Below are 10,521 nucleotides of genomic sequence, written 5' to 3'. Positions count from 1 at the left end.
AGGATGGGCAGGCGAGTGTGTTTAACTGATTGACCCTTGGGGCGGTGGTGGCAACGCCCACCCCTTGGTGTGACACAGCAGAGGCTGCAAGGTCAGAGGTCACCACTAGTGAGTTACACCTGCCGGAGAGTAGCAGCTTGAGCCAGCGGAGACTACACAGCGGACTCTGTCATCGTCTCAGAGGAAATACTGAGTGCTGGTGCAGACACCTGCTCTGAGCAGGGCTCTGCGTCCAGGGGACCCGGTCGATGGCTTTAGGCCGGAAAGAAATAAGTAAGGTCGAGTCTTAGCTCCAGCCGTGCAGCAGCCGCTTGGGCTTCTATTGCCCAAGGACTTAGGAAGGCAGATGCTCTTCCTGTGTGGGTGTGGCTGGAGGGAAGGGGCATCTAGAATATATGTTTGTGCAGAGAGGCAACTGTAAAATAAATCCCTGGGTCAAACATTAAAATCGGCCCCCTTACTGCTAAAGACAACAGAGAAGCAGTGGCCTCCTCATCTCTCTCACGGTTGGTTATTCTCCTTGTCAATCATAATAGACCGTGTCCCACAAAAGCTTAGTCATACTCTAAGTGGTGTTTAGATAAAGGTCAAGTTTCAAGGTCAACCCAGGGATGCCCCTTCTCACAGAGGAAGCTTTGGAGTGACCTCACAACATTGCAAGTTCTCTGTCTCAACCTCCTGGGCACCTCGGGCTCCACTTACATCTTTAAGGGTCTAGTCTGTGGGGCTTAGAGCAGTTTCTGTCCACAAACTGTCAGCAGTGTTTGTTAGAGGCCTGAGGAGGTGCTAAGAAAGTTTTTGTCTCAAACCAATCCAGGTGGAGCGGGACTCCAGCAGAGCTCAAATATTGATCTGCTCCTATCACAGGGTAGGGAAAGGGATCAGGTGTTCCAGAGTTCCTAATCAATCCTTTCAAATAACTTCTCCCTTCGGAGAGCACAGCACCAGGAGAAAAGACACTGGTGGCTGGTGTGCCACCTGAGTGATTGACATCCACACAGCAGGGAGCCAGGAACTTTCTTTTTTATGCAGTGCTGCTAGATTTCTAAAGTCCTGAGGTCATTAGATGTTCACTCAAAACTATGTCTTCTGAATCAACCTGCCTCTCCCTCAAGGCTCAGGGAAAATTGCAGAAGAGAGGGCAGAAAGAACCTAAGAGCCAGAGGATGGGGAGGGCCCCGTGAGACGCTGTCTTTCAGGTGTGAGGAGTCTGTTGCTTACAGGAATGAATTTGCAGTGGCTGTGGTTACCTGCCCAAACCAGTTAAACAATCCAGCAGGGATTGGGAGGGGATCTGAAGGCCCCGCCCTCGCCAAGGAGTTGTTTACAGCTGATAGCTGCTGAGGAAGAGTTTTCTTTTGGGGTGTGTGTGTGTGTGTGTGTGTGTGTGTTGGGGGGGTGGCTCATGCTTCCATGGGTGGCCTCATACACAGGCACACGAGGACCACACTAACTTGACTGGTGGGTTGATGAAGGCTGTGCCTTGCCTCCCTCATCCATTCCTCCTCTTTAGACAGCTCCTTTCTTTCTCACCTCCCTGCTTTGCTCAGCATGGACGTCCATCACCAGACCTTGTCTCCTAAACCCCAGCATTTCCTCTGCTATTCTACGTGTGCCAGCCCCCATTGACCCCCTCCTACGCACACACGTGGGCCCTCCGTCTTCCTTTTCCATCTCCCTCCCTAACTTGCTTTCCTTTCTTTTCAGAAGAGCACAGAATCATCCAGGCGGAGTTCTTTCTTTCCCCAGACGACAAAGGAGAGTTTATGTTTGACTTTGACGGTGATGAGATTTTCCACGTGGATATTGGAAAGTCGGAGACCATCTGGAGACTTAAAGAATTTGGACAGTTTGCCAGTTTCGAAGCTCAGGGTGCATTGGCCAACCTAGCTGTGGACAAAGCTAACCTGGAAATCATGATAAAGCGTTCCAACCACACTCCAGCCGCCAATGGTACCCCCTTCTCCTCTGCATCCCTCCTCCTCAGAGCTTTAAGACAGATGCTCTGGATATCTCTTTCCCTAAGCTCGCTGAGACCTAAGCTTGCTCAGCTCAGCAAACCCAATCCTCAGACCACTGGCTCAGAGATGTTGGACCCTCAGGGCTTTTCTGTTCTGGTCTTGGCTTATTCACCCACTGTCTCTCATAAAGTCATTGCCCCGAGTCTACACAGAGGAAGTTAGGAACAGGTTGGGGGTGGGGGTGGGTGGGTATCACACCACAATGCTGACTCCTAAATGATGGAGCTGGGTATAGGATGGCATGACTCCTCAGGGCACAGCTTCAGAGTCCTGAGGTAGAATTGTACCATGCGCCAGAGTGGAAAGGAGGGGAACACGCTGAGGGACGGAAAGCTGATTTGTGTCGTGTCCCCCACAGTGTCCCCAGACGTGACTGTGCTCACCGACAGTCCAGCGAGCCTGGGGGAGCCCAACACCCTCATCTGCTTCGTTGACAAGTTCTCCCCGCCGGTGGTCAATGTCACCTGGCTTCGGAACGGACAGCCTGTCACCACAGGCGTGTCAGAAACCGTCTTCCTACCCAGGGATGATCACCTCTTCCGCAAGTTCTACTATCTGACCTTCCTGCCCTCCACGGAGGATTACTATGACTGCAGGGTGGAGCACTGGGGTTTGGAGGAGCCTCTGCTCAAGCACTGGGGTACGGCACATCGGTTGGTTCACGTTAGGACATCCTGCGGTGATGCTGGGTTCTGGACCCTTAGCACTCTCAGGGTAGGGATGGGAGCAGCTCAGTGGAACAGCACTCGCTTCTCATGTATGGGCCTCAAGTTCAATTCCCAGCACCACAAACTAAGAGTTCAGTGTTTCATAACGTTGATTTATACCCTTCTCCTCTCTCGTTAACCGGACTCCTCCACTTAAAAAAAATCACATGTGTGGGTGTTTGCCTGTGTGTATGTCTGTGTATCATGTTTGTGTCCGGTGCCCTCGGAGGTCAGATCCCCTCCAACTCAAGCTATGGACAGTTGTTAGTTGCCGTATGGAAGCTGGGACTGAAACCCAGGTCCCCTGCAAGAGCAGCCAGTTCTCTTAACTGCGGAGCCACCCCTCCACCCTCAGAACGCATTCTCTTTATTACACTGGTCACCACTGCTATTCCCTACCGCAGTAATTGACAGCTACTTTGCTTTATTTTTTTTTCCCAGAATTTGAAGAGCAAACCCTCCTCCCAGAAACTAAAGAGAACGTGGTGTGTGCTCTCGGACTGTTTTTGGGTCTAGTGGGCATCATTGCCGGGGTTGTCTTCATCATCAAGGGTATGCAAAGACGGACAGCTGCAGACCGCCGCCAAGGAGCCCTATGAGACAGCTGGAGGTGGGTTATGTGCAGTCGGAGGCGCATGGGTGTGAGGGTATTGGAGGGAAGAAAGTATATGGGGGGGTGATGGAGCCTTTTGTTGGAAGGGATCAAGCCTTAGCATTGGCTGATATCACAAACCTCCAGGATCCACGATCCCTTTTGTGGGTGTTCCTGGATCACATTTTGAGTCTTGGAAATTTTCTTCAGCTCCCAAGACCATTGACTCACTGAGAACGCAGTACCCTGGTGACTTGGGGAAGTTAGTCCCCAGACTCAGGCACTTCTGAACTCAGTGTTCCAAGGCGACAGCCGTGCCGCCGGAGTCAGAAGTCTTTGGAGTTAGCCTCTTGGATCCGTGGCATGAATTGGAAATCTCTTGAGCCAATGACTGGAATTGACCCTTTAGGATGAAAGATGCTTCTAGGGGGATCTAGGAAGAGGCAAGGCATGATGACCTTTGCGCAAAATAGGGTTAGCAGTTCATGTTGGGAGCCCAAATCGACACTTAAGGACTTTCGCAGCGTCAAATGATTAAGGGGGCAAGGAAGGAAGCTGACTCCTTGGTAAGCATGTGTGTCCCACCACAGGCGATGCCTTCAATAGAAGCGGAACAAGGAAACTTGCTGAGCCTCAGTTGTTCACCTCAGCGGAAACCTGCACCTTCTGCAGTCTTGGCCTTAAGCCTCGACAATGGCGGCAGGTTCTCTGCCTCCTTCCTGTGTTTTCTATTTTCCATCCTCTGCAGTCACCACCTAATTCCCCTGACAAATATCACAACATTCCTCCTCTGCTGTGGAACTCTCAGAGCACTGCATGGAAGGATCTTCTGCTCTTTTAAGGCTTGCTGTTTCTCCAAACTGTGGGGTTTTTTTTCCCCTACAAATAATAAACATCTTGGATAGGTTGCAAGGTGTTTTTCATGTCTGATCAAGTTTTTGGTGGAGAGGAGGGGCCCGATTAATCTGTGTGCTCCCTCCAAGTCTGAACGTCCAGTGCCTTCACAAGCGCTGGGTTCTACAGATGCTATTGTTTGAAGATGAGTCCTCCCCTAACAAACCCCAGAGCAGGGCTGCTGTGCTACAAACTCAGGATCAATGTGGGGAGATCTATAGGGAGCTTCCCTGCCCCCACCCATTTTATACACGTATGACATTCTCAAAGAAAGTTTAAAGAGATTCAGTATGCAAATAAGGTCAGCACTAACTGGACTCAGTATGTATCTATGTGCACATGCATGCATTTATATATGCCTGCATGCGTATGTGCCTGTGTGTGTACGTGCATGCGTGTATATGTGCCTGCGTACATATGTGCCTGTGTGTGTATGTGCCTGCGTGTGTATGTGCCTGTGTGTGTATGAAGAAAGTCATGGATTCTAGAAGTGAGAGGAAGTGTTTGAGGGATCATGGAAGGAGCTGGAGGAGAGAGGGATGGGTGGAAATGATGTAAATATATAAATATGACATACTTATGTCTAAGCACCCCAAGTAATTTTTTTTAAAGAAGAGATTCAGAATTGATACTTGGATCACGTTAACAGAATCAGTGAACACAGTCCACACTAACTGAATCAGTAAATACAGTCTACACTATCTGAATGAGTGAACGCTGTCCACACTAACTGGATCAGTGAATGCAGTCCACGCTAAATGAAAAATGGGGAAAAGCACTTGATGGCCTGGATAGACTCAGAAAATGAATTGTGTGAGAACTTAGCATTTGGATTTAAAGGTTTTTTCTTTTTCTTGAAATAACTGCTATCTTATGAAATATGTAATAAAAAGAAATTTATTTGATCTGGGAAAAGCCAGCTGTCCTGCTTTTCCCATTAGACACAGGCACAGATCACTCGATGCTTCCCCACTTGGCACATAGGGCACACTGTGGCATTATAGTGTTGGGCAGTGAAAAAAATGGCAAAATAAATAAACAAAAGGTATTAGGATTTCAAAGAATACAAAATTTAATTGGTTCCTTTTTGATATAACCAGATACTTAAGAAGTAAAAAAAAAATAACAGACAAAAGTATGGTGATATTTCGTTTGTGTTGTAACAAAGTTTGCCTGATGAGCACCTGAACGCAGAGCTAGCCACACTAGTCAGCCATGCAGGCCAGGCAGTGGTGGCTCACACCTTTAATCCCAGGACTCGGAGGACAGATGGATCTCTGTGAGTTCAAGGCCACCCTGGGCTACTTGAGATTGAATCTGTCTAAAAGAGAAACAGAGCTCACACAAAGGTGATCCCAGCATTTGGGATTCTATGCCTTAAATCCCAGCACTAGGGAGGTGGAGACAGGAGTGATATGGCTGGGTAGAGAGAGGAATATAAGGCAGGAGGAGACAGGAGCTCAGATGCAGACTGAGGGTTCAGCCTGAGGATTCAGCCTGAGGTTTCGCAGAGACAGGATCGCCCTGTGGTCTGAACATTGGTAGAGGTAAGAACTCTCTAGTGGCTGGCTGCTCTGCTTCTCTGATCTTCCAGCATTAACCCTTATATCTGACTCTAGGTTTTTTATTAAGACCAATTAGATTTCATGTTACAGCACCAGACAAGGACAGGGTAATTTAAGGGGACAGGACAGGGGAGAGGAGGGAACTTCTGCAGGCCCAGACACGGGCTGAGCAGGCCATCAGGGAGCACAGTCTGCAGGGTCCAGAGCCAGGACAAGGCAGGTCCTGGTGGAGCACTGCCAATGGAGGAACTTGAGCAGGCAGGACATGATTTCAGACATGGAGACAGGAGAGCTCCTTCCTTCAGCCTTGTCAGCTCACCTCAGCTCCGGAGTCCTGCAGAGCACAGGGGACAGTGGCATTTTCAGACCCAACTCTGCAGTGGCTTCTCTCCCCCTCCCCACAGGCCTCCCTGACAGCATGGTCGTGAGCAGAGAGAACTTCTCACACCCCAGCCAAAGCTGCTTCAGAGCCCAGGCCTTCAGTAAGTGCAGGGAACAAGGCTCGGTGCAAACCGCCTGGCCGGACCCTGGCGGGGCCCAGAGGCTCTTCCTTCCCCTGTGCGTTTCTCAGCCTGTTCCCTGCCTGTCAGTCTTTCTCTTATCTGCAAGCCACTGCTCCTCGGGTTGCTCTCCAGCACCCACAGAGAGGTGCGTTCCGAAGCTGCTTAGACTTTGAGCTCACCTGGGGCATGGCCATCTTCACAGAGGCTCTACCGACTCCCTGGTAACTAACCTTAGCGAAGCCACGACTCTCCCCTGAAATGCTATAGGGAAAGTTGGCCCCACCAGGCTCCTCACCTCTCAGGTTCCTTGAGTAGACGAACAGCCCCCCTGGGAGGGACAGCAGACCCAGCACCAAGACCACAGCTCCACTCAGCATCTTCTTCCGTGCCGACGTGGACTGAGCCCCTGAGGAGGGAAGCCAGGTGTGGGCTTTTAATCTCAAATTCAACACCCCTCATTGAGGTCCTGATATTCAGAGCACTAGGGGAGCTAGAACCGGCCGCTTCTGGGAAGATATTTCAGAATCACATGAAACAGTGGAAGACTAGCTGCAGCTATGGATGGGAATGCAATATCTGGTGTTGCTTTATAAATCTACACTATCCCTTATAAAGAAACTCATGACGTCATTTCTCCTAGCACGGTGACTGGGTAGTGTTGCCTGGGTTCCACTTTACTCTTAATAATGTTGTCCGGAGGAGGTGGCTCTAATTTCAGTTCCTTTCTGGAGTTGTGGTCTAAACCTTAGAGGTACACTTTTCTCTGATTCTTGCCAGAGAACCTAGCTCATGCTGTGTGCTGTACTGGGGATATCTGTCATCACTGACACATCTTCACCCAGCCTATCTAAATATTTTATTTTTCAATGGTTTTCTATTTGGGAACATTACCACATAGCTCCCGACTTAATCAGCCCGTATGTGGTTGTAGAGATGGAACTAGGCGAGGAATAAAAGCCAGTAACTTGGAATTCTACCCATCTTTCTCTGTGGAATAAGCCACTCCCCCTTTCTGGTGGGCAGGGATTCTGGGGGCCAGAGAGAGCTGACAGGTAGGGGTAAGCCACGCCTCTCCCGGGTGGGCGGGGACTCGCTGGGTCAGGAGCTTCCCACTCACTCCACTCCACTCTGGCAGGGCTGGTCAGGCTGGGATGCTCCACCTGGCAGGTGTAAACCTCTCCACTCTGAGGAACCGTCTCCAGCATCACCAGGGTCTGGAAGGTCCAGTCTCCATTCTGGATCAGGCCCGTGGTCACGACCCCAGCCTTCTCCTCCTGGCCGTTCCGGAACCATGTGATTTCAATCTGGCCTGGGTAGAAGCCTCTCACAGAGCAGACCAGGAGGTTGTGGTGCTCCAGGGGCTCTGTCTTTGCCGGGTACACAGTCACCTGGGGCTCAGCTAGAGGAGAAGGGGAGGTGAGAATAAGTCACGTGAATGTTGTACCACACTCACATGCACACACACGTGTAATTAAAAAAAAAAAAAAAACCTCATATTTTCAAAAAGTTAAGCAGCATCGGGCCTGGTTAAAATGTGGATGGGAGAGCCTGCAAACCACTGAGGAAAACGCTGGAAACCAGAGCTGTGGACGGTGGGTGAAGCTTAGTGTTTTAGCTAGGACTACTATTGCCGTGAAGAGAAACCATTACCATGGCAACCCTTGTAAAGGGAAACATTTAATTTGGGTGGCTTACAATTCAGAGGGTCAGTCCATTATCATCATGGTGGACATGCCAGCGTGCAGGCAGATCTGCAGCTGGAGAAGCAGAAGAGTGTCCTGGATCTGGCAGACAACAGGAAGTGGTGTAGCACTGAGTGATGCTTGAGCAAGAGAAACCTCAAGGTCCACTCCCACAGTGACACACTTCCTCCAACAAGGCCACACCTACTTCAACAATGCCACACCTCCTAATAGTCCCTTTGGGGGTTGTTTTCTTTCAAACTACCACCCTTAGAGAAGGAAAGGACTTTCCCTGCCAGTGTGAACCATGTAATAGAAACACAGAAATGAAAGAAACGGGCATTAAAAATAAAGGAGAGGTATTTCTTTTTATAATTTTTAAATTTTATTTCTACTTTTACATAATTAATTAAACTTGTCCTTACACAATTTCACACAGGTACACAATACATTCTGTTCGCCGCTGTCCCGCTATTTTCCCATCACTGATCCTCCACCACGAATCTCTCTCTTTTGCACATTTGTGTCTGTTTTGTTCTGAAATATTTGGCAACACACAAAGAAACAACAACAGTCTAACAAATTGTGCTAACCCGCCTCACCCAAAGAAGAATCTGCCGTTACTTCGTTATGAGCGGTACTACATAAAACAGCAACGCAGTGCATTAGGAACAAAATTGTGCCTAAAAGCGAGCTTCACATCATTAAAAAAGATTTATCTTCATTTCTTTATAACTAACTGTGTTTGTGTGTGCATGCCACAAGCCTGCTAGTGCCTGTGGAGGACAGAAGAGGGTGCGGGCCCTGGAGCTGGAGCTACAGGCAGCTGTGAGTGAGCTACCTACTTTGGGTGCTGGAAACTTGAACCTGGGTCCTCTGGAAGAGCAGCAAGTGCTCTTAACCCCTGAGCCATCTCTCCAGCCTGTCTAACCATTTCAATGATGTAAAAATACATATGCCAAGAAAGGAAACAGACAAAGGGGGGACTTTTAAAAAGACTTTATATTTTAAATTATGTGTGTATAATATGTGTATGTGTGTGTGCAATACTCATGGGGGCAGTAGAGAGACTCAGATCCCCTGGGGCTGGAGTTGCAGGCTTCTGTGAGCCGCCCACCATAAGGACTGAGAACTGTGAGAACAGAACATGACCTGAACCTTGAACTCTCTGCTGCCGCTGGAGGACCTTTTGACCAAAAAGAAGATCACAAATGTTTCAGAGTCTCTCTCTCTCTCTCTCTCTCTCTCTCACACACACACACACACACACCCTTTCACCTGTGCCTGTGCACCTCCAGCCCAATGTTTACCTTTTAAGTTCAACAGGAACCAATCAACAAGTTGGTAGTTATTTCTGCACCTGTCCACTGAGGCCCGATAATTGTCCAGGACGTCCTTCTGGCGATTCAGGTCCTCAGCTATGGGCTTCCCCAGCTCTGTCACTGCCAGGAACTTCCCAATGTCACTGTCAAAGTGGGCAAACTCTTCCTGGTTATAGATGAATCTGGTCACAGTCCTCACACGCTCCGTCCCGTTGAGGTAACAACACTCAGCCTTCAGCTGCAGCAGGAAATGTGCTGTGGCGACAGGGACACACTATTACAGGCTGTGTGGGAGGAGACTCAAGCAATATCCCAAACCGGGAGGTCAGCAAAGGGAACTGTGACGCCTGCAAGGAACTCGCCTCCTGTACCCTCTAATTCCTAACTACACCACCACAAGTCCAACTTGAACAACTGAAGCAGTTGGAAAATATTGGGTTTTGTTATTGCTGTTGCGATAAAATATCCTGACAAAGAAAACATAGCCGAGAAAGGGATTGTTTGGATGATAATTTCAGGGTATAGTCTAGGACTGCCAGCAAGCCTAGGCGAGAACTTACAGCATCATGTCCACAGGGAGGGTCAGAGAAAGAATATGCACAAGGAGCCTCACGTCTCTCATCTAGCTTCCTCCTATCTTCAGGGCGCCCACCTAGGGAATGGTGCCGCCCACAGTGGACTGAGTCTGCCTACAGCAGGTAACAATCAAAACAGTTTCTCACAGACATGTCCATGGGCAACCCTGATATAGATAATTCCTCATTAAGATGCTCTTCCCATGTGATTTAATTCGAGTTGTGTCAAGTTGATAGCTAAAACTAAACATCACAAAAACCATGTGGGACAGGGACCCCCTTCTGAACCACCTGCTGCCCCTTCTCATGCCCACAGGTCTTCACCCTCTCCTGAAATAGCACCCACCTAGAATCATCTATAAAACAACCCTGAGTACTGGCCTTGTGGCAGGCCTTGCTGACCCTGGGAACCCTACAAGGGAAAATTCAATCTCTTCTTTCTGCTCTTGGAGCTAAAAATTGTGGAAGTGATGAAATTATCTAAGGATGAGAAAATTCAAACAGAGGCAGAATAACAAGGCAGATGCTAATGACACGACACAGAAGGACATTAGGGGTGGCTTTTCAGATATGTAAGTGGATCCGCTAGCTGTTGTAGAGGCAGATCCCTGGGACAATGAGCTGGTGGGATGGTAACACCAGCACAGAGGGAAACAACAG

General features: G+C 49.1%; 2 protein-coding genes across 2 annotated transcripts in view; one reads left to right on the top strand and one right to left on the bottom strand.

The window, feature by feature from the left end:
* Nucleotides 1-3,327, top strand: part of LOC101996249 (H-2 class II histocompatibility antigen, E-U alpha chain) — a 3,981-nt gene extending 654 nt beyond the window's left edge. The window contains exons 2-4 of the mRNA XM_005360431.2: nucleotides 1,708-1,953; nucleotides 2,380-2,661; nucleotides 3,170-3,327. Of these exons, the coding sequence (XP_005360488.1) occupies nucleotides 1,708-1,953; nucleotides 2,380-2,661; nucleotides 3,170-3,327 (686 nt within the window). The remainder of the gene's footprint in view (nucleotides 1-1,707; nucleotides 1,954-2,379; nucleotides 2,662-3,169) is intronic.
* A 2,762-nt stretch (nucleotides 3,328-6,089) lies between these two features.
* The window catches only part of LOC101986768 (H-2 class II histocompatibility antigen, E-D beta chain-like), a 15,332-nt gene continuing 10,900 nt past the window's right edge, over nucleotides 6,090-10,521 (bottom strand). The window contains exons 2-5 of the mRNA XM_026785404.1: nucleotides 9,275-9,541; nucleotides 7,400-7,681; nucleotides 6,462-6,688; nucleotides 6,090-6,113 (exon numbers count right to left, since the gene is read on the bottom strand). Coding sequence (XP_026641205.1) covers nucleotides 6,090-6,113; nucleotides 6,462-6,688; nucleotides 7,400-7,681; nucleotides 9,275-9,541 — 800 coding nt within the window. The remainder of the gene's footprint in view (nucleotides 6,114-6,461; nucleotides 6,689-7,399; nucleotides 7,682-9,274; nucleotides 9,542-10,521) is intronic.

Source organism: Microtus ochrogaster, linkage group LG2 (assembly GCF_000317375.1).
Source record: "Microtus ochrogaster isolate Prairie Vole_2 linkage group LG2, MicOch1.0, whole genome shotgun sequence".
Classification (NCBI taxonomy): domain Eukaryota; kingdom Metazoa; phylum Chordata; class Mammalia; order Rodentia; family Cricetidae; genus Microtus; species Microtus ochrogaster.
Note: the sequence above shows the minus strand (reverse complement) of the source record. Positions and strands in the feature narration are given on the sequence as shown.